Raw genomic sequence first — 22,967 nt, forward strand, 5'->3', positions numbered from 1 at the left:
CAAAACATGAGAGACTTTTCACCGCGTGCAGAGGGATATGAAGGAAAGCCAGCACAGTCCACATAAATAAATGTCATCTTTATTTAACCAAATATAATTTATCAGTTAAGTTGACATCTGTCAATTCAGTTACAGGAACTATAAATAATTAAGACAGTCTTTTTCCTTTAATAAAAAGAGTAAACCAGTATTTTTCATTTGCAGTCAGCTGTATAGAAAGCATGCATTTGAGAGCAACCGGTGGGAAAAGTTTCTGACCATCAACGTTCTTCGATTTTAAACTAGATTCTTCCCTGACCTACTCCCCCCTCGCACCGCAGACCCTACGTAAGCGTACGGACGCCACCATCCCAGCAGCGGGACAGCCCTCAAACACCTCTGCGTCTCTTCATTTTACAGGAGACCACGAACGGAAGATTCTTCCTCTGGGGAAACTTTTCTTGGGGAACTGAGTAGTGATGCGACGCCTAAAAGACCAGGGAAGTTTCTCACGTGTAGATGTGTATAAAAGCTTACGTGTGAATGGAAGGAGGTCTCCTTCCATTCCTCACCAGGGAGAGAAATCAGGTGAGCAGCAGAGAACACTCCCGAAGTCTCTGGGCTGAGGCTTCGGTGCAGCAGGGTGTGAGCCTTGGTTTGGCGTAAGGTTTGTTTGGGGTTTCTTTTTTTTTTTTTTTTTTGAAAAGAGCTTTGGCCAAATGAGATCTGCGAGAAGCCCTGTCACTAGGGTGGAGAGTCTGAGGCTCAGAACTACTGCTGCGAAGATGGGGAAGGGGAAAGCAAGCCTGACGGTACATTAGCAAGGTTGAAAGGGGAAAGCCACCTCAAAAATCTATCAACTGCACTTCTGAGGGTCTGAGAGCATGCAAGGATCCCATCTCAGCCTCCTGAACACCACCAACAGCTTAGGCAGCAGCAGCAGAACTTCCTATACGCCAGCTGGAGCAGGAAAGGATTCTCCTACAACTTCAGAGAGGTCCTGGAGCAGGCGAGAACCTGGCTGCTGTTTGGTTTGGAGACATCTGCTCCTGTAGCTTTCCAGAATTGTATTCCCACTCACTAATCCTGGCCTTCCTTTCCCACACGCTCAACTCTAGAGTAAGGACCAGCTCTGCAACCAGATCTCTGGGCTGGGACAATGCCCCATCCCAGGCTAACTTTGGTCTTGACTTGGACCGTAAGGGATGCGTTAGCTCTGTCTGGTGGGGGAGGCAGGAACTGTTCCTAACGAATCGCTCCTTACCTAAAAAGCAAAGCTCTCTGCACTTTGGCAGGGCTTTGTAGAGCTCAGCTAGTTCTGGCATTGTCCAGAGGAACAATTAGATCTTCCAGCCTGGCTGGATTTCAGAGGAAGATCAGCATTCCCAGCACCACATCGTGCCATTTTCCAGCTGAGCAGAGATGCCCTTGCTGGGACAGTAAGCCAAAAGGAGAAGACAAGGACTGGCTTGTATGAGAAACGGAATTTTACCTAAAGGAGGAAATGAGGCCCATCGAGGATGCTCGTGCTCTGCTGCGAGGAACACTCTCAAAGCAAAAGGAAAAGCAGACAAGCACAAATCCAGCAGCTTTCAGGTTATGTTCTGGCGCTGCAAATGAGCAGGCCAGGCAGTGGCCAGGCAGTGGCCAGAACCGCAGCGCCCTGCGCCCGCACAGCCAACTAAACCGAGCGCTGTGCTGTCATTTCGGGGTCAGGAGGAGAGGTGCTGCTGCGCTGAATACTGTAGGCATTCTCCCCGCGTTTGGGAAGATGCTGGCAGCTCCCCAAGTCTCGCGCAGCGCAGCGCTGGAATCGGGCTCTGTGGGATATTGATCCATCTGTATTTTCCCCATCCCTGACAGATGTTAAGAGCTCTCGCCCCGTGCACATCTCACCATTCCATTTACACTCACGCCTTAGCGCCCGTTTAATAGCTGTCAGCACGGCGTTTAAACCTGGTGTGCCTGGGTGAAGTTTCCGAGTCGATCAGACCTGCTTACATCAAGCTGCGCTCAGTTTGCTGCATTGATTTATATCCAAATGGGAAAACTAAAAAGCGTTGAATGCTGACAGCGCTCAGAAAGATCATTTACAAACGCCTTAGTCACCCAGCCAGAACAGGTTTTCTCTCATTCCGCCCCTGCAGACTGCATGAGAGCCCTTCCAACGCGCACGAGCAGCAGAAGAGAAGAAATCTCAGCCAACCTCCAAGCTAAACAGCATCAAAAGCAAGGGGGAAAGAAACAGAACAGGGAACCTCGCACTCGCAGTGCTCGGCCAGCGCTTGCAAGCTGGGCTGGAACCCCGATGCCGGATTTCACACGCCTGCTCAAGGGCAAGCGGGTTCCTCTGCCACAGTCCCGCACAGAGAGCTGTGCTAAGAACCAGGGCTTCAGAAATCTGACGGCGCCTGTTGACCTGTTTTCTAGCCGGCGCCTACACGTAGAGAAATCCAGCACCTGAACGTGGATGTCCTTTTCTGACAGACACCAACAGCCTAATGCTCCCAAGTCTGAAATGTCTCAGGCTCAACTGGGAGAGGTATTGGGTGGCTTCTTCCCAGCGGCAATGGGCTTGTCAGCAGCAACTGAAAGAAAATCTTAACACATTAAACAGGATCTATTTTTCCATCCACCCCTCCAGGAAAGAAAAGTCAACCGAACGGAGCAGGCTGCCATGAAAATAGCGCTGCGCCCATACCAGCGCAGAAGAGAGGCTTGCACACGCATCCACGACAGCTCCAGCAGAGCCCTGGCAGGCGGAAGGCGAGAAGGACAGACGGAGAGAGCTCACAGCCTCCTCAGACACAGCGCAGAGCGCATCCCTTTGCATACAGCAGTAGCTGAACCCTGTTCACCACGGGAGGCAGAACAAGCAGCCTGTGGTTTGAGATGCTGCCGGATGGTTGGTGAAAGGGAGCCTAAATCTGTCAGCAGAGACCAGCCTGCTCACAGCCAGATTTCTCTGCAGTCCTCAAACCTGAGTTCACTCACTTTCCTTGTGGGCACACGGGAACGGGTGTTTTGGCACAGAGGAGCCTTCCTCGCCGTCTTCGCTAATCCCTCTTCCAGAGACTGGCGTGCTTTGGATGCTAGGCACAGGAGGGGGTTTGGAAAGCGAACACGGGGGAGGAGGGCGACAGGGCAGAGAAGACAGGAGACACCCCATGCCCTCATCCATGAGGTTGTACTTTGCTAGAAGGTGCCTGTTCAGTAAAATAAATCTGAACCTTACCTCCAGTATTTAAAACGCTTATGAAGCGAAAAAAAAAGCAGCCCTTCACCTCTAGTGACTGGGACAGGGTGGGCTCCCCGTGTGATCTGACTGACCAGTATCTTCACTGTAACCTTGGTTCAGACATAACTACTACGGAATTGCACTTGGTGATTGTCTCATTACACTTTTTTTTTGTCCTTCCTAAAACTAGATTTTCTGTACAAACTTGGCTTGAAATATAAACCACATAAAATTCCCATTGAAAATAATGAGAATCCAGTATCAAAGATGAAGTCTCAAGAGAGACAGGGTCTGGGGAGGAAGCAGAGGAGAGCGAGGGTGGAGAAAAAATAAACAACAAAATGAAAGGAGGAGGAGAGCTGAGAGAAGGGGGGGCAGCAGGGAGAGCTAGTCTCCCACATCGGAGTCCCGGTCACCGATGAGCCAGAGGATGTGAAAGCTGAGAGCGAGGAGACCTGTTCCAATCAGGTCCCCCAGCGCCGTCAAGTACGGGATGGAGAAGTTGTCAGGATCGAGGTCCCTGCCCCACATCCAGTGCACCATCCAGTCAGCAATGTACAGAAGAATGAGAACCTGGGAGGCAGGAAGAAGAGAGCCACATCAGCCACAAATCCTCACCTCTGCAATCCCAGCCTTCGTGGAGCATCGGCTGGGGCAACTCCAGCGGGGCAGGCCAGGCTCAGCCCAAGGGCACAGCCTCAGCCCAAGAACAGAGCTGGTGCAGGTCAGCACCACCTCGCTGAGCGCCACGCTCCAGGCGTTTCTTGGAGGCTGCACCCCCAGAGCAACAAGTACAGCACAAAGAGGAACTTGGCAAGTTTCAGCAGGCCCCTGGGCATCCAAATCCCCCCGTCCTTAACAGCCTCTGACCTATCCTTCTTTAGCTTCACATGTCACCATCAAATTTAGGCTCAGAAGGGAGAACGCTGGCACTCAAACACTGAGAAGTCTAAATTTTGCCTGTCAGTTTTCAGATCTCACCAGAACAAGTCTGAAGAGATATGGGGCAAAGAGGGGACTCGGAAGCAAGCAGGATGCTCAGAAAGGGACAGCAACGCTATGCCCTTTGTGAGCATCCTGCGTGCTTCCAAATATTCCAGAAATAAAAGAGCAACTGCCTAGCAGCTGAAACTGCCAGAGTGTGACATTCTCCCCCATCCATGCCAATGCAGCGAGAGGCTCGTATCAATATCTAAAGAGAAGAAATCTGCACTGGATCCTCTCGAGCCTTAGGTCTGGGACAAGGATTTGAAGCGGCCACAGGCCTGTTGCTAACGCCTCTGGTGTCTCCAGGGCTGGGAAGGTCTCGCTGAGAACACAGCGGAGCTGAGGGCCGCAGCAGCCAGCACCCGGCAGTCCCTCTGCTGCCAGCTCCCACTCCGCTGCTCTCCGCGGTGCCTCTGCAGAGCGGCTGCGAGCGGAAGCCCCCTCCGAGTGCCCAAGCATCCAGCGGGGGTTCACAACCTAAATTTAGCCTCCTGGATGACAGCTCTCTGCTTCTGCCTCTGACAGATGCTCTGACTCATTTCCTCACGCTGGCCTCGGCTGTTGATTTTGGGGGACGCTGAAACCAGGCACAGCTTCCACGAGCAGAGGGGGGGAGCAGGGGCGTAGCACAGCTGGGGTGAGTAGGAAACTCCCTAACGAGAGTCTCTCCCTGCCCTCCAACGCAGGCAGCCAGACTCCTGCAAGCGGCCGCTGGATTCCTGCGGCATGAATATCCCGGTCTGTGTGCGTCCCTCGGAACAGCCATCCCTCTGGGCTCACACAGCTCCTGCGAGGAGACCGGGAGCCTCGTGCCGCAGAGCTGGCAGGTCTCTGCTCTGCAGGGGAGGCAGGGAAAGGGCAGGACAAGCCACACAAGGCATGGGGTCCCTGCTAATTCCACATCCTGTTTTCTTCGCCAGCAGTTTTAAAATTGCTAAAGCACCTTATATGACAGATTAGCACACAAGAAGTAAACACTCCTGCTATCAGAAGGACTTAAAAGAGACAAAAGCCAGACTCACAACTTGCCAAGAATGGTAGGAAGAAAAAAATGTGTGTACAGGTATCAACAAAGAAGGATTTATTCAGTTAGATATCGGCTCATTTAACAAATACAATCTACTTGGCATACCCTTCTGCAGCACATAAATCTCCCACCTAGGCACAGGGTATATCGCAGTGCCTTCAGCAAGCTATCTACAACTTAACTGGCTGAACTGGTCCCTACTGCCGGTGACGCGGCAGCGTCCCCGCACTCCAGCCTGAGGGGTTACAGCCCCGCAGGGGCTCGGGCTTACCTGGAGAAGTGCAGCTGTCATGTAGAAGACTATGAAAATCAGGGTGAGCGTAGTGTGTCCGCCTTGCATGGAGCTGATGGTGTAAAGGAAAACCAGGTGCCCAGGCACCACCAGAAGAAAGAGCACGCGAGCAGAGCGAGAATTCACATCTGTAAGGAAACAAAGATGGAGTTCAGGCTTAAGATAGAACACACAGCAACTCTGCAGCCTCCCTGGGCTCCAGGGAACAAGGCAAACTAGGGTCAAATCAGGAGCAGAGGGCAGCACACTGGACCCTCATCCCCACACTGCAGGTCTAGGCTGGAAGGCAGCACCCTGAATGATGACACAGCTGTCAGGACACCCACGGACTCTTTGCACCAAGCTCGGTAGCAGAGCTTAATTCTGTCCCCAGAGCAAATGCTGTTCCCAAACCTCAGCCGCTAAAAAGACTCATGTCCCACTCTGACCGTGCTCAGGACAGAGCTGTCAAGAATTTACTGCAAACATTGAATTTCCTCAGAGCTCTGTCTGTACCTCACCTGCCGATCAGTCTTCTAACAGATCACCACCACACTGGAGACCTCTCACCCCTCCTTGCTGCTCAGGGACAGCCTTGGCCCAGAGGCCAGGACCAGACTGCAGGCTATCAAGCCTCTCTAGAAGTTTGGAGAGTAATAACCTCTGCCTGCAGTCTGTGCTGGAATGCAAGTTTGGGCTGTGCTCTGCCACACAACTGCCACAAATAACAGAGCGTGGTAAGCGAGATGCTTTCTTTAACTGCAGCTCTATAAGCCCAGCAGAGCTGCAACAATCGAGCAGCCTCAAGGCAGGTTTCAGTGTCCTGGACACATCTGGAAAAGATTTAGAGGGTGGGGGATTTACAGTGCTACACAGTCAGGGCATGGGAGTTCTGCACCGTGTTTTCCTCACCCAGCAGGGCTATGTCCTCTCGCACGGTGGCTTTGCTAAAGGTCTGACTGTCTCTAGAGGGCAGGCCAGGCCAGAGGACCAGCCACATCCGTGCGCTGAAAACTGCCTCTGAGCAGACTGCAGCCACCATTTCCCGGGACAGTGCTTCGGTGGCTGTCACAGACAAGTTCAGCCGGCCAACTGCAGCAACTGCTGCTGGCAGAAGTCAATATATTTCAGTACTCGACTTGGATACCTGAGCCGAAGAAAGTGCTGCAAGGGCTGGGGCACTTGCGAGGGGCTGTTTCGGGGCTCTCTCCAGGCATGCCACTCATGTGCAGGTACGTGGAGATGCGACTAGCCTGCACTGCCACCAGGTTGCCACCCACACCTGCAGAGAAGCAGAGAGCAGTAAGATGATATCTCACACGCAGAGAAAGAGCTGTTTTCAACAGCCAACAGACCTGCAGCTGCCAGGTGCTAGAATAATGCAGGACAGTCTATTTTTGACCCGAATTCCATTTTTTGCAGGATATAAGGAGTTGAGACAAAGCACACCGTTCTACAGTTTTCCCTTAAGCCCCTTAGTAAAACAGATGCAACTATATTACTGCAGCTTTGATCGGAAGAAATACGCAAAATAAAAAAAAAATGACACGTTAGCCTCCAAAACAGACACAGAAAGTTCAGAACTACTATTTTTTGCATGAGGCGTTAATGAAACTGGGGAACTCACTAGCACAAGACACGGTGGCTCAAAATTAACTCAGTTTATTGCAAAAAAGTAATTTAAAAAAAAAAAAAAAAAAGAAAAGGGAGTTTCCCTGGTTCATTAGGCAAAAAGGAGGTCAAAGCTTTATATCAGAAGCAATCAGATTTCCTGATTCTGAGTTGCAAATCCAAATCTTTATGTCACTAGGTGCCAGAAGGCACATATTGTGGAAGATGGGGGTCTTCCACCAGCCAGGAGGAACCAGGAAATGAAGATAGTTCTTGCTGGGCCCCTGAAAAAATGTGTCTTTTAGGTAACAGCCTCCCAGGCCAGTCACTCTCTGGTGAAAGGCTGGCACCAGAGGGAGCCACGCTGCTGTGAAGCTTGAGTCTAACCACCATGTCTCACTGGCAATCAAAGAGAATTAGTCTCCTTACTCTGCCTGAAATAATGCACACGGGACAATTCCACTGCCTACCAAGAGTCTCCAAGAGTTGCAATTCCAGAGCTGAAAGGAACTCACCATTAATAACCGGTGTGAAGACAGCCATCCCAGCAAAGTTTGGATCTGAGACTGTTCTATCCAAAATTAAACCCCCAACACTGCAGAGGGAAGATTGAAGAGGTCAGTGCTGAGCAGCTCATTAGGAAATACTCACACAAAGCGCTGAGGGTTTGCTGGGGCAGTGTGTGCACCCAAGGGGACACATACACCTGTTAACATGTACCCACAGCTGCGGTTGTGGCACATAATTTTAAGCCTCAATATTTGATAACAGAGGACAGTTTTACCAGGATCTTTTCTCATTGCTGCCAAAACCCATCAAAGACTAAGTCTCCTAACGTACAGCTTACAGCAACGCAATAATCAAAAGCAATCTTGCCCTTCAGAGACCAGAGAGGGCTCTTGTGCGGAGGACCGCTAAACAGGATCCATGGCCATGCCAGGGTCTCCCTGCGCAGCAGCTGGGACATTGCTAAGGCCCTGGATTCCAGCAGGCAGGTTCTTAATCACTCCTGTGCCTCGAGACCTAGAACCCCATGTATTTGTCTAGAAAATACAAAATAACCTCCAGTTTCCTTGCAGCTTGGACCGTGGAAGCAGAACCTCAGAAGAGGTTCAGTTCTCTCTTCGTCTAGAATCTACCCAGGGCTAAGAGAGTGAAATGGCCAAAGGAAAGGGTGCGTTGTCTGTCTGTGTCTGAGGGAGAGGAATTCTTCCACGCCTTCCTACCTGCTAATAGCCATTGCGATAATGACTGGCTCCCAGCCAGAGTACAGCACCTCCCGAGTTGCTGCATTCTTCTTGGCAATGATGATCCAGATGGGCAGCAGAGCTATGAAGAAGGCGCATACCAAAGGATTCACGTAGGCTTTGCTCTCTGAGGGGGAAAGAAGCAGAGGCAACAGATCAAGGACAAATTCTGCTGCAGTGAGGCGGGGTGCTACTTCAGCTGAGCTCACCAAGCCTGCCTACAGACTGCTGTCACCTCTGGAGTCGGAAACTCCAGTAAGGGCAGGCAAACTAGACCAGACCAGCCTCAGCTTTGCAGGACATGGCGTTTCCTGCTCCTAGTGTGCTCACAGAGGCTTTATCAACACATCTGAGTAAGACCTCTTCAATTTCTAACTGCTCATTTCCACTTCCCACTCCTGGACAAGACCTCCCAAGTGTTGCTTCACCTTTGGCTGAACCTGGCTGAGTCACATCCCCTGCATCCCAGCTGCCAGGGAAGGAAGGTGGCGGGGAGGGAGGAGGAAGTCTAGAGTCTACAGCTGCAGCTCTGCACCGAGGATCCCCAGCTGGTGCTGACAGTACAAAAGATCAAATCCAAAGCTGCCTTCTCCCACTGCTTTAGCCACAATCAAGCCCCTGGCACTTGGGAGGAGACCACCTCTCCCTTACCACTTTACCTGGTAAGAAGGAAGCATGCAGACCACTGCCAAGACTGTCTGCAGCTACAAGGCAGTGAGAAGGTCTGCTTCCTACCCTTATCAGTTCTGACTAGGTCTCACTAACTGAGGTAGCTTTGAGGCCAGACATCCTATGTACCCCGAGAACAGGAAGGGTAAAGGAAGAGTGTGAAAGGAGAGGGAGAAGCAGCAGCACATGGAAGGACCGAGAAGAGACAAAGGCCTTTTGTTGCTCCTCACCCAGCTCTTTGTACAAGCCCCAGCTGATTCCCGAAAGCAGAGCCAGTGTGATGAGATCCCCCAGGCTGGCAGCAATCGGTGTGGCGACATTATCAGGATTGATCCCCATCTTCCGGGATCCGATGATGACCCCAATCATAATCATGCCTAGAAGGAAAAAGAAGAAGAAAATAGGATGAGGCCAAGGGGAGCCCAGCATTTTAGGAAGAGGTGCATGGAGGGGGTGCAGGGTCTGTCTCTCACCCAGAACCAGGGAAGCAATGAAAGCAGTAGCCACGCTGCTGGCACAAAGCAGGACAGCATGGTCAATGCTGAAGTGTCCATCTGGGATCCATCCGAATATTACTGCTGCGATCGAGGCCAGGAAGCCAACTACAGTAGCCTGGACCTGAAAATAAAAACTAGACAGTCACTAAGAGAACTAGAGAGCAAAACGGTCCTGGGGTGAGGGAAGAGGGAAACACCAGGGTACCATTTCAGGTGGATTAGCATCCAGCAAGGAAACACCAAGTCTAACCTAAAGGGCAAACAGTTACGATAAGACAACTGTGTGACAAAAAGGTGACATTTGCCTCCCCATTAGACATGCAATGCTGGCAGTCAATAGCAAACACTGGGCATTTAAACCTTCCGACACTTGTCGTAGTTTGGCTTGCACCAACTACCAGTATTTCCACTTTCTTCTTCTCTCACATTTCCTCACCTGTATCAGAGCCATGTTCCCTGTTATCATCCTCCAGAGCTCTTTGGGTGTATCCATTTGGCCAATGTTAGCCTGGAAGAGGACATTGCAACATCATTAAAGACTGACAGCGTTTTACACCTGCTAACAGTCAAATTCCTGCCTTCCAGCTATGCAAGTTTCTGCCAGGAGAAGGAGAGAACAACGATCTCAAATCCCTAGCTCTTACGGGACAGCAATTCAGTAGAAAAAGGAGAATTGACGTCAACAGAACATCTGATGAAAATCTTGCAAAAGCCACAAGATATACTTTGTCCCCACACAGAGTCACGCACTGCTGCTTATTTACTCACTGAACTCACTCCACTGGTGACCAAGCCAAGCCTGGCTCAGGCCCAGTTGGGTCGTGCTGCCCCTGAGGTCAGCCAGCCAGGCGGGAAATGGGGGTGCGCAGACTCAGGTCAGCTGTGCGCCCCAGCTCCGACACGGACCGTCGCGTGGGCAGAGGAAGCTGGCAGCAAGAACCACTGTTTCGGTTAAAAGCTGAGTAAACAAGGCTAATGCCACGTGGAGACCTAGTAAGTAGCGGGAAGCTGCCGTGGCACACGGGTCACCGGGCGCCGCTACAACTGCGGGAGATGCTAATCAGACTAACCAGAAGAGACGGAAAGTTGCTTTAATTCCCCAGCGTGCGATCCAAAATAACCCAGCAGAATCACGGCACGTTGCTGGCGACTGCAGAGCATCGGGGTTCTGCTCTTCCCTAGCACCTTCTAGGTGTTTATGGAAAGCTGGAAGAATGGATAAGCAGGAGGTATATGCTTATTATTAGAAGCTGATGAACATAAAGAGGAAACAATGGAGAGGCTCAAACAATCTGAAGCGGTAAATGCGCACTGGAGTTACTGGCTGACAGCATCAAACTCTAACTTCTGCCCAACAATACAGCAGCAATTTCTTCCTCTCAGGTTTCCTTGCTGGTCTCGTCAGAAAAACAAGAAGTCAGTGATCAGCGAATCCTTCTGCTCTCCTTACTGCACGCACCTGAGAGAACTGCCAGCTCTTTTCAGCCAGCACTGGGATGCACCCATCTCTGGAGAGAATTATTCTGGTCAGTTTAGCGGAGAGGAGGAAGGAATGGGGGAAAACCAACAAAAAGTTGACTGGAGGAGCACTGAGCACATCCAGCACAGGAATTTGAGCTCCATATGAAGCCTGACCTTAAAATTCCAGCCACACGGCAATTAGGTTGGGATTAACATAACCTAGCTGTAGTCACTGGCAACAGGATTCTAATCCTTTAACTAATGGGAGAGTTTTGCTTCTTAATTGTGAAAGGAATTTCTGAGGTGCCTTAATGCAGTACTAATTAGAAACTCACAGTCTGAGAAACCACTCCAGGCTGCTTTCCTGCGGAGAGAGCACAAGCCCCACACCGCGAAGCCCTGGTCAGAGGGGAGCTCCCTCTGCACGCCTGCACATGGGTCCCCCACGCTGAGAGAAGAGTAGGGCAAGGAAAAGAAAAAAAAGAAAGCCCAAGAGATTGTCTTACCCCACCATGCAAAGACACAAGGAAGTAGAGTGCAAGGCTAGGGGATTCATGTTGAGGTAGCACAGCCTTTTTTCCTGCCAGGGCAAAAAAAAAAAAAAAAAAAAAGCAGAGGACAAAGCTCATGAGGCTAACACCACCCTACAGCCATCAGCTCACAGGCAAGAGCAGGCACCAGGAGACCAGGCCGGTGCAAGGGCAGCAGCCGCTCGGCACTGCGGGCAGGCGAGCCAGACCCGTGCTCTCTGTGCCAGTTTTCTCGTGACCCTGCTGCAGCCACCACAGAAGATAAGGAAATGTTTTGCATTTCTGTGACTTTCTGCACAGTCTCATTTCAACATTGCTCCATGCCAGTCCCAGAAGGGAAGAGGATGGAGAAAAAGGAGGCCACAGAAGTACTGCCTTTGTCCCAGGAGAGCCAAGTGCTCACCCCGATAAGCCCATGCTCAGAAAGTGCAAGCTGGCCAAAGCCAAGAGGGAGAATGGCCTGTGTCCGCGACAGCAAGGATCCTGACATGATACGAACAACAGAGAACGAATAAAACAAAGGGATTTGTTTCCCAGAACGAAGTGACAAACAAAGCTCGGCCTGCGACACAAGCTGCAGCGCTCAGCCCCTGTCCCTGCAAGCCCTGGCACCGGAGCACAGCTGGGCCAGGGGCAGCACGAAGCCTCCCAGCAGCTTTGTCCTCCCCAGCAGCGCCTGGGGAGAGGAGACCAGCACTGAGGGGCAGCAGCCACAGCCTAGCTTTTGCCAGGGAACGCTGGCACGGCCATGCCCCGGGCAGCTCAGCGCCCCGCTCCTTCAGAGAACAAAGGGTGAGGAGGGCTGGATCCATGACGGAGGTGGTCCCACAGTCGGCAGGAATCAGCAGGCAGGGGCTGGGGGTGCGGAGGCCAAGCCGAGGGCCGGTCCAGGGCAACGCTGTTCGACCTCCTGCTCCCCAGGGACTGCAGGGACAAGCCCAGACTCTTCAGAATAGGCTGCCCGTGTGCCACTGGTTCAGTGGATTAGAACAGCATCCCTTAGGATACACACAGGGAGCCACTGCATGAGGAACAAGAGGGGCTGCAGGTGACAAAGACTGGATGAGCAGCTCAAAACATTGGTTCTGCCGCCATCCAGGAGCACAGCAGAAACCTCAGGCCTCAGAGGCCGACAAGAAGGTACTGAAAAGCGAACAGTCACAGCTGGCATCATCCCATTGCTCAAGATGGGAGAGAGAGAGAGGACACCCTGGAGAGCAGATATACAGAGACATTTTCAACACGCTCTGCTGCTTTCTCCTGCAGCAACCAGTAATTGGAAGGCTGAGAGGAAGGCAGCATGCCAAGAAGCAGCTCTCTGCTACCAGCCAGGCAGACAGCTCTCCATCCCTACATCTCAGCGAGCGCTTCCTGAGCGGCTGTCGGGCCAAGGCAGGTCAGCTCCTCTACGCTGTCAAGGCCAGGACCAGGCTGGACCAGGCTGCTTGCTGCGAAGGCTCCCTTCTAGCAATTCACAGCACAGAGCCAGCAGAGTTAAATGCTTGGCAGCAGGCAGCTAACACCTTGCAGCTGTAAGATTCAAAACTATATGTACTCTCGTCACGGGAAACACAGAAACATCGGGCAGTCGCTTGCTGTCATGCTGAAGCAGAAGATGCTTTGCAGAAGGAAGGAGTATTATTGTCGCTGTTAGGAGAGCATGCCAGTCTCTCTCCAGCGCCGCTCAGCTCCAGAGACAGACTACTGTGTTACAGAAACATTTAAACACAAAGCAATTCATTTACAGCTGGACTAACACAGTATTCTGAGGAGCTAACAGAGCCTGCCTCCAGCTCTCACAGGGAGCCCACTGTTTCACAGGAATCGGACTGAATTCGAGCAAGAGGAACACCCAGCCGTGCCTCTCCATCAACTTCAAGAGGCTGTCAATCCACCTGCGAGCTCTCCCTGCAAGGTCCCCTCCCTTTCAGCCCTTGCCGTACAATTCTCTCCAGGCTCTCTCATCTCCCAGCCCTCCTGAACCTGGCTTGTTTTACCCTCCTTTGATGAACATGCCTGCACTCAGCTTCCTCGTGAAGAAAACCGGATCCAAGCACTCCAGACACTAAACTGCCAAAGCCAGCCCACACACAATGTCTCCAGGCCCACAAGCAGCCGTGACAAGGAAATGAACCGTCATCACAGCTGAAGGACTATTAAGCCTTCAAATCTGATCAGTTCAGTGGGATGAAGACACCTTCCCAGCATTCTAAACTCCAGGCTCTGGTTTCTGTGGTCACTGACCGAGAGATTTTTGTCTGCCCAGCCACCCCACACACGTACGCCTTCCCGTACCAGGTATCCCGCTCCCTCCCTGCATACTCACAGCTGTCGACAGGCGAGACGCCAGAGTCATCTCCAGGTTCCCCTTCAGGCCCAGTAACGCAGGTACTAAGATAAACACCTCGGTCACGTATTTGAAGACGTCCCAGTGCTGCAAAATTAAAAGGAAAAAAGACGATTACAAATAATCACGGCTGTTAGAAACCTTTGCTCTGGACTGAGTGTCGCTCACCCACCTTTGCAACCTGGCACTGCCTCTGCGAGGCCCTGAGGGCAGCCCAGTTCCCCTTCTGCTGCCACTCCTTGAACTTTGCAGCGATTTTACTGTTTTTGACATCTGTGTAGTAGTGACCACAGGTTCCCGCTGAGTTTAAAAACCGGATCTCAGCCTGCAACTTTCAGTTTAAAATCCCCCACAGATTAACCACTGACAAAACGCTTACGCATACAGAGGCCAAAACAGGGAAAGATGAAGAGACTTTGCCCAATACTTGCAGTTTTCGCTAGAATAAAGTGCTGAAGTTCCACCAGTCTCAGCTGAGAGCCTCACGTGTGTCTTACAAATACATTTTGGAGCAAGGCACTGCTGCTCCCTAATCCTGCCAGCTCCAAAAAGCAGCCTAATGTTGCACCCACCTCACTGAGGAGGCGTGTGTCCCCCTCGCCTGGCACCCCCAGTACTCAGGTAGTTACGAACTGCTCCGGCTCCACAGCCAAGTCAGCTCCCCTGGGCACGAGGCAGAAGCAGCAGCCACAGTTATTTAGGAAAAAACGAAGAGTAATTGCAGGCTTCCACGAAAATACAAAATCACCCCCCAAAAAACCTCACAACAGCATTTAAAAAAACCCCCTGCAAGCTACACAAACCTCATTGCCTGATTATTTATTTTCGTGAATGTTTTGCAAGCAGGCCCCGTGTCCAAAATAACTCCTGCTTCCCGCGTTGCCTGACCGCCACGCTCCTTAAAGGACGCCGAGCACGGCTGGAATCGCGCTCTCGGTTGCTGGCGGCTGCACGGAACATGTTAACAGTCCCATCTCGCACAGCTTTCTCCCCGCACACGTTACCTGCGGCGGGCTGCATCTCTCAGAGTGCCCTCCTCCGCGTGCCAGACCGTCAGGGTAACTAGGAACAGGACACGCGTTTCTCTGGAGGACCAGGAGCACTATCAGCCAACACTTACAGCAAACACAAGCCGCTCTACCTGCATGACTAATACCTTCCTGTGGGGAAGGACTTCAGTTATTTTTGTTTATTTTTCCAGCCTCTGTGCTGCTTGCCTTCGCCAACGAGCCAACAAATTCCAGTTTGCTGCTAGGTCCTTTCCAATACCACATTCATGCTACGCTCACTTGAAAAACCATTTGAGAGAAAACTGGGATCCCAGGAGGCAGGTAAGCGCTCGAGATGGATGAACTCCCTCAAAGGGAAAAACTGCTTTCCAGTCAATAACAATCCCCGTAATGTTTGTGACAGCTTGGTTCAGACAAGCTAACCGTTCTCTCCGGCGGACGTTTGAGTTCTGTGCTCGCTGCTGAGCGGGGCAGAAGGGAGAATCAGCCTGAAACACTTCATCTGACGCAGCAGCGTATCAGGCTGTGCTTCCTTTAAGGTCACAGCTAGGAACAGGCGAGCTCGGCTCTCCTCAGTCTATTTTTAGGCAGGTATTATGATTATCCTGCCGCTTCTTGTACCAGCCAATCCTTTGCTACAACTTCCCTCGGCACTATCCAGAATTCAATCAGCACGCAACACGCTCTCGCTTCCCAGCAGGACGAGCTGGGTGTCACCAGAATCATTTAATGAAAGGAACATTGTCATTAGTCAGACCGCAGGCTGGAAGCGCTGTGCAAAAGTTTCCTGGCTCTTTCTGCCTCCAGAGATCATAGAGGCAGGACCAGGCAATAGCTAGCACCAGTTTGCAGCCCTCCCTCACCTCGTCCCAACCCTGGATTTGAAAATTAACCTTTAAAGGAGGCTGTGCCGCAAGCTGGTGCCAGAAGCCGCTGCTAAAGCAGCTCCCCGAGCAAGACAGGGGTGTTCCTGAAAGGAATAAAAGCCATCTTCAGGGAAGGAAAACAAGGAGATTTCTGCAGACATCAGCAGCTTGCTCACTGCAAAGAGCAGGACCCGTGGGCTCTTGCCAACTTAATATGTTATACAAGACTGGTCTATGGGCATTTAGTGCATCTCAAAGTCCTCCCTGGCTCCTGCAGAGAATAAAGGTCCCTGCAGAGACGCGTGGGCTCCAAGGGAAAAACCAGAGCCAGCCTGTTTGGGAAAGACAAAAAAGGGAAAGAGAAGAGAAAATATGAATTTAAGTTCAGGACACTGAGCTGTTAAAATCCCTTTTCCCCTGTAACAGCTCCTGGGAGAAGCACAGAAACAAGCTGTTTTCAGGGGCGAGGAGGGAGGCTGACACAGCACACGGGATCCTCCAACACGGCCCAGTCTGCTCCACGCAAAGGGGAACACGCTGCACTGGGGAGCAAGGGGGCTCTTGGCCGGCTTTCAGCAGAGCTGTGGAAGAGAATTACAGGGAGAGGCACTTCATCTGCAGCACCTCCTCCCTGCCCTCTGGGGAGGGAAGCAGAGGGCCCGTAAGCAATCGAGGTTTCACTTATTTCAGCTTCATTTTCTGCCAAGCCCGTGGTCCCTTTGAAGACAAACCTACCCCATACCAGAGCCACCAGACCCCGGTCTCGCCCATGCAGCACTGGAGGGCTGAGATCGGACCCAGATCTGCCAGAGATTCTGGAAGAAAAATCGAACCCCAGGTGGTGTTTTGCAGTTTCCTCCAGGCTCGCTGCCTCTCAGAAGCTTTGCACCTGCAGACAACAGATATTTCCACACAACAGCTGCTTCTCAGCTGCTGTCATTTTCAGCCACTGTGTGTGAACTTCAGGTTTCCAAGACTAATGAGCAACAGTGTGGTTTTGCTCAGATCATAGCGGCACGGTGATTCACGACAGCTCAGAGGGGAGGGACGTGCTGCAGGTTGGAGCTATGACTTCCTTGGTGTGGCTGCTTTGCTCTCCTTCCAAAATGCCAAGGAACAATCAGCCCTAAGAGGAGAGCTACAGCTCCAGGGCTGGCACTCCCCGCTGGCCCTGGATAAGACCCACCCCAGAGGGATGCTAACACCAGAGGGAGTCAGGCAGAGGAAATGAAGAGACTCCCTCCTCTGTACAAAATACCGTTCATCCAATCCAAAGAATCTCCAGGGAGCAGACAAGTCTGGAAAACAACCATCGGGGCTCTGCTGGGAGAGGGGACTGTGCCAACAGGCTTCTGCTGTACACAAAAAGCAGCTGGTAGGCTCACGTGTCACCTGGCCCAAAGGTCCCTGCAATCCCCAAGGGAGCAGAGGCAAATTCATAGGGACATATTAACGGGACAACATGGCCAATGGCCAGCGCTGCTTGTTTGCACAGTGGGGAGACCAATTACAACCGGCTGATTAGTCCGTTTATCCAAAACGGAGAAAATTGAGTGCATGGAGCCCTCCACGCATCGCAAGCCAGGGCCGCGTCCGAGGCAATGGGACTCCAGTCCACTCCAGTGCGTCAGCTACCCACTCCACACACTTCCCTCCTTTCATCCAAGGCTTTGAGGCTCTGGGAAGCCAGTTATCAAGATCCCCAGACTCTACAGGCCAGCAAGCCAAAACCACAGGCTTCCCATCCCCCTTCTCCACCCTATGGCATTTCCATGCCCCTTTTAATCCCAAGGCTAAAGGGAGTTAGAGGAGTTGGCAGGACAAGCTGCACAGCCACGTGCTGAGCTGCTGTGGGACAGAGGAATTATGGAGCTTTATTTCTCATGGCCATAAAATAAAAGGCAGGAGGACACAGCAGTATCTCCCCCTGCCCAGCGAGGCTGCTCCTTCTCCAGGAAGGACTTTAGGCTGGGTTCAAATCACTGGCTCTGGGAAATCGCCAGAAAAGCCACGCATGAGTTTACACGGACCTTGCAACATACTTTTCTTTTTAAGAAAATAATTCCAGTAAATGTGTCTCGGATTAATTTAGTACAGCCAGCCTTTCCTGTTTTGAGTCACTTCACGGCTCTCTCGACAGGCTGCACCGAGAGAAACCGAAAGGATGAGCAGCATGCAAAGGCTCGCAGGGAAATAGACATTAGGGGCAAGGAAGCAAGAGAAGCATCTGCTTGACCACCCACAAATACAAAAAATGCCTGACACAGAGCCCTGCTGGCACACAGCTCGGGTGGAGATGATCATAGCTGCCAGCAATACAGATAAGCAACTGACATTCCAGTCTTTCTATGCCAACACTGCAAGGGCTTCTTCAGCCCACTTAAGCAAACAGAGGAGCTTCAAGCAGAGCATTTTTGGTTGACCACAGCTCCAAAATGGCTGCCTCTTCCTTCCAAATAGTTTCATAAACCTCTGCTGCATGGATGATCGAGTTTTGTGCCTTACTCACCATTCTGGGCTGGGCATCAAGACAACTCTGCACAGCCCATCCTTCAGAGCAAAGGAGAGGAAGTTAAGCGGCTGACCAGCTGCTAGGGAGACACACGCTTGGAAAACCCCCCCCTAGATTGACCAGTGCAGGAGCCACGGTCCGTGCAGTCACATTTCCCACGTAAAAACCTAAACAAGCTGCACGGCTGCTGGGTTCCCACAGTGTCACCTGCTACAAAAGACCCAACAGATATCAAGTGTGATAACACATCGGTTTTTGTCCAGAGGGAATGGCCAGCTCTCTGGCTGGCCTTTCCTAAGGATCACCTCCACACGTCGCCCAGGAGGAACTATCCTGTTAGCCCAGCCACCCCTGGCCGCTTCCAGAGCGCGAGAAGGCAGCGTAAGGGCCACTCAGCCAGCCTTCGCCCTCCGGAGCGAGCCACCACGCAAGCGTCCTGCACACGGCAACAGGCGAATTGTGAACCTGGCTGGCACGAGCCTGGCGTGCCACAACAGCGCAGCAAACACCAAAGCCGGCAAAGGGACACAGGACCTGCAGAACTAGTGACTGGGATGCCTACAGCCACCATCGGGGGAGCACTTTATTTCAAGCTGTAATGCACAGAGTGGTCTCAGTTCCCAGGCAGGTGCTTTGGCTGCCAGCGGCAACCTCCCCCTCTGAGCCAAAGCAGGGCAGCTGCGGTACAGGGACACCTGCAGCCTCTCCTCCCCTCACTCCAGACATCACCGAGGTCTCCTCCTGTCTCCCTCTACCCCAACCAGCATGCAAGGTAACAGGTGTCCTCCTCTCACAGTTGCTATCTGCTGAAAAAGCCTTGGTGTTTGAGTCTCTCCTAGCTCAGGACCAAGCCAGGGTCTACAGAGACAGGATTCAGAACCCAGTGCCATGCCAGGGAAGTATCGGTCCTACCTGCACAATGTCCAGCACCATTCCAGCAGCAACTGTCCCAAAGCCTGCCAGGAGGAACGGAAAGAGGACTTGCAGCCCGATGGAAAAGGAGGTCTCCTTGAGGGGTGAGGCTGGCTCAGGACCTCGATCCGTGCTGGTGTCATCACTTTCATTGCTCTGGCTGCCGTTTTCCAGCAGGGCATCTTCTTCTCGCACCCCTTTAGCATTGGCACGTGACTCCAACATCACCACTTCTACCCCATTACCACTGGGCCCCAGGAAATCTGAGGGTTCCACCAGCTGCCCCCGGTCCGGACTGGTGAGACAGTTCACGGGCACAATGGGCAGCACAGCCCCATTGGCCTGGTGGGTCTCCTTCTGCTCTGGCTTGGAAGACATGCTGCAGAGAAGCTATCCTGACCCTTCGCTTGATGGGGCTACAGCCAGCAGCTGTTCCAGAAGAGATCTTCTACCAGGAGCTTACACAAATGGCCTTTCCGGCATCTAGAGACGACCTCTCCTATCCCTGCTCGCCTGCCTTTGAGTGCAGAGCCTGCTCCTGCAGCAGAGAACCCCATCAAGCAAAGTCCAGGAACGGAGGACACCAACCACTGAGGTAGCAGGGAACACTGCAGGAACCGGGAACTACAGCAGATTCACTCTAGCGCTCCTCCGCTCCAGCGCTGCGCGGTGCAGCAGCCACCAGGACAGGATCCCGTCTTTTCTTCGTTGACGTATGACACTTTAGTGCATCTTTCTCCAGGTCTTCTTCCAGCAGCACGACTGCTGTGATGGGGCACACAAGGCAGAGAGAAAAACAGATGAAGACGACTGAATAACACAGAAGCTTAAAGGGATGAGGAGGCAGAGCGCAGATACAAGAGGGACTGGCTTTTAGAGATTAAACAATCCAGAAAAGCTCTTCTTACTACCAGGGCTTTGTCACTCTCTCCAGCGGCACTGTCCCTCTGCAGAATTTGAGTCTGAAGGCTCCTGTGGGCTTTTGCTCAGTTTCAGCCTGTCTTGTGCCCTCTGCCAAAACGAACAGCGATACCAGCAAGGTCCAAGTGTCACTGTCGTCCTCCTCCTCCAGAAGAATTTCTCGCCTTACAGCACAAGGCAACGAGAGTTCTTATTTAAGGCAACAGCAAGTTCCCAGTTAAGGTTACTCGCTGAGCTGAGCAGGCTGTAGGGTGGGAGCTGGCATTCGGACAGCCTTAGACTTAACGCCACGCTCCGAGAGCCCGTCTTTCACCTGAAACATAGGGGAGGGAAAAAGATATTCTGCTGGGCTTCGTGGCAGGCAGCAGAACGGCGCGTTCGCCCGGCGTACGCCGAAGGCTGTGCTCTCCCCCTGACTTCACTCCTTTCACAACCCTTCAGGGGGCCGGGGGGAAGGGCCGCTCTCTGCTCCCCCTGCCCCAGCAGCTCCCCGGGAGGGACCCCCGAGCCGCAGGACACGGGTACCCAGCCCGGGGGCCAAAGCCCCGCGCGGAGCCACCGCGCACAGCCGCGGCGGCCGCCGTTGCCCCCCGGAGGAGGCCTGAGGACGCAGCGCGGCCCGCGGCTCTGTCCCCTCTCCGGGTGCCGCGGAGCCCCGCAAGCCACCACATCCAGAGCGGCCCCGGCCGAGGCCCAGCCCCGCCGGCGGGGACAGCGGCCGCGGGGAAGCGCTGCCCCGAGCGGAGCCGGACCAACCGGTCCCCTCCCCGCGGCACGGGGCTGCCGCGGCCCCGCGCTGTCCCTGCTGCGGCCCCGGACCCTCACGGTGCCGCCGCGACCACCGCCCGCCCGCCCGCCCGGTGCGCCGGGCACCTCACCGCTCTGCGCACCCGCGGCGCTGCCCGCTCCGCTCTGCCCCGCCGCGCTGCGCCGGCCCCGCTGCGGGCCGCCCTGACATCACCGCCCGCCAATAGTGGCCCTGCCCAGCGCGCCGCGCTGCGCTCCCATTGGCCGGGCGCGTGTGGCGTCACGCCTGGCTCCGCCCCCACCGCAGCGAGGAGCGCACTGCCCACGCAGCTGGGGATGAGCCAGGAGGCCCCGCCCCTTCGCGGTGCGGGGGCGTGGCCTGATGGGTCACGTGCCGCCGTGCCCACATGGCCGCCGTCCTTCCATGCATCCCTCCGCGCATCCCTGCGTCCCCCGGGCTCGGGGCGCTCCCCGGGGCTTTACCTGCTGGGCTCGGCCTTGGCAGGAACGGCTCCCGCTCCCTTCTCCCCCGCCGTCCCTCCGCCCTCACGGCGCAGAGCCGGGGGAGCCCCTCGCCGGAGGGGGGCGCGCTCCTGCGAGGCGTCGATCTCCCCACCTGGGAAAGAAGGGGTTCACGGGTCACAGCGCTCCCCGTCTCTGCTGGGGTGGCCGGGCAGGGCAGGGGCACGCTGCCGTCCCACCCGCGGAGGGGTTTGGATGTACCCCCCCAATCCAGGGAAACGCGGCTGGAGCGACGCTCAGCACCTCGGCGCGGGGAGGCTGCGTCTCGCGTGGGCCGGCTTAGCAGCCCAGCGGCATTTTGTCACTGCGACCCTGTCACTTACTCATCCGGCACAGCTTCGTCTGTCGTTTCGGGAGCGAGGCCCAGGAGCACCCCCAGGGTACCAGCGGCACATGCTGGCCCCCGCGCCAGGCCCGAGGGCTTCGCTGATGTAGTTCAGCAAAGAAAAGGGGGGCTGTTGTCACACACTCGCTTTGCGTCTGTTCGCGCCAAACTGACAACAGATACGTACATAAAAATCAACAACTCCTGTTGCAGAGGTCAGTGCCTCACTGCTCCCTAGAATTCTGTATTCCTGAATGAAACCAGCCCTTCTGATTCATGTTTTCCTTCTATTTTTTTTTTCTTTTTTTTTGGCATGAGTGGAACTTTTGACCAGTTGTTGTTTTTCCTTCCTGCCTTTCCTTTCCTCCCAGGAAACAGTCAACAGCGAGTTATTACCCGGAACGATTACGTGATCCCCAGCTCCATCCCTTGGAGACAGGTCGTGAGCCAATAGATCGCTGTGACACAAGCATGCGTGCGAGGGGAACAGGGAGGGCAGCACAGGAACTGCATCCCCCCCCCCGCCCCCCAACACACTGAGTCAAGCGTGAGCAGGGCTGGTGACTTCATTTCTTAAAATAAGGAAACGAAGGCAGCCGTGCTCAATGGCAGCAAGAGATCCATTGTGATGGAGACCCTTCTGAAGATGTGGGCTGCGCTACTCAATTTCTTTCTGCTCGTATTAAAAATTCAGCATGGGGAGCTTCCTCTCCTGAAATACTTGTTGCTTTAGAAAAGGGTGCCTGGCACACTTGAAGCAGAGCAGGATATACAATCACATAAAGCAGCACAAGGATAGCTCAGATAAACCCACTTCGGTTTTCTGGCTTTCTCAGGCCCAAAAACCTTTGCAAATGTGTCTCTTCTAAAAAAAGCTGAATTTCTGGCGCAGGTGAGCAGAGCGCTGCTTTCGCTGTGGTAAAGTAGCCGGCAAAGTGCACTGGGTTTTGTACCCACCTGCTGCTACGCAGTCTACTTGAACCCAGTACTTCAGCATTTACAGCCATTTAACTAATTCCCAGGAATTGTGACACTGGCAAAGAGACATCAAGGAAAACTTGAGACATACAGAGATGATGCCTTAACCAAAGCTGTAGCGCAGTTCCACAGTCAAGCTGGGTGTGGATTTCCAAATCCTGCCTCCAAGCCTCCATTTTCCTTTGTCCAAATAAACCTGGTCTGTAGGGCTCTCTTTCTGCCTTCATCTTTCCTTCCTGACTTGGAAAAATCTGTATCTCCCCCGGAACAACCGTTTGTCCCCCAGCCCCCTAAAAACAACGCACACCAA

General features: G+C 53.3%; 1 protein-coding gene across 3 annotated transcripts; it reads right to left on the reverse strand.

Moving 5' to 3' along the window:
* Window positions 1-63: 63 nt before the first annotated feature.
* On the reverse strand, window positions 64-21,015 carry SLC41A1 (solute carrier family 41 member 1). 3 transcript variants are annotated; one of them, XM_086765590.1, is made up of 12 exons: window positions 20,976-21,015; window positions 20,073-20,398; window positions 19,165-19,929; window positions 13,844-13,951; window positions 9,963-10,034; window positions 9,503-9,647; window positions 9,260-9,406; window positions 8,340-8,487; window positions 7,629-7,708; window positions 6,650-6,784; window positions 5,503-5,651; window positions 64-3,790 (listed from the first exon to the last, which is right to left on the reverse strand). In XM_086765590.1, exons 3-12 carry the CDS (start codon window positions 19,540-19,542, stop codon window positions 3,605-3,607), a joined length of 1,548 nt encoding a protein of 515 aa, XP_086621716.1. In that variant the 5' UTR covers window positions 19,543-19,929; window positions 20,073-20,398; window positions 20,976-21,015; the 3' UTR covers window positions 64-3,604. The 3 variants fall into 3 exon arrangements, with proteins under 3 accessions (XP_086621716.1, XP_086621714.1, XP_086621715.1); XM_086765588.1 differs by having other exon boundaries at window positions 19,165-20,398; XM_086765589.1 differs by having other exon boundaries at window positions 19,165-20,391; window positions 20,959-20,989.
* Window positions 21,016-22,967: the final 1,952 nt, after the last annotated feature.

Source organism: Chlamydotis macqueenii, chromosome 23 (assembly GCF_036417535.1).
Source record: "Chlamydotis macqueenii isolate bChlMac1 chromosome 23, bChlMac1.mat, whole genome shotgun sequence".
Taxonomy (NCBI): domain Eukaryota; kingdom Metazoa; phylum Chordata; class Aves; order Otidiformes; family Otididae; genus Chlamydotis; species Chlamydotis macqueenii.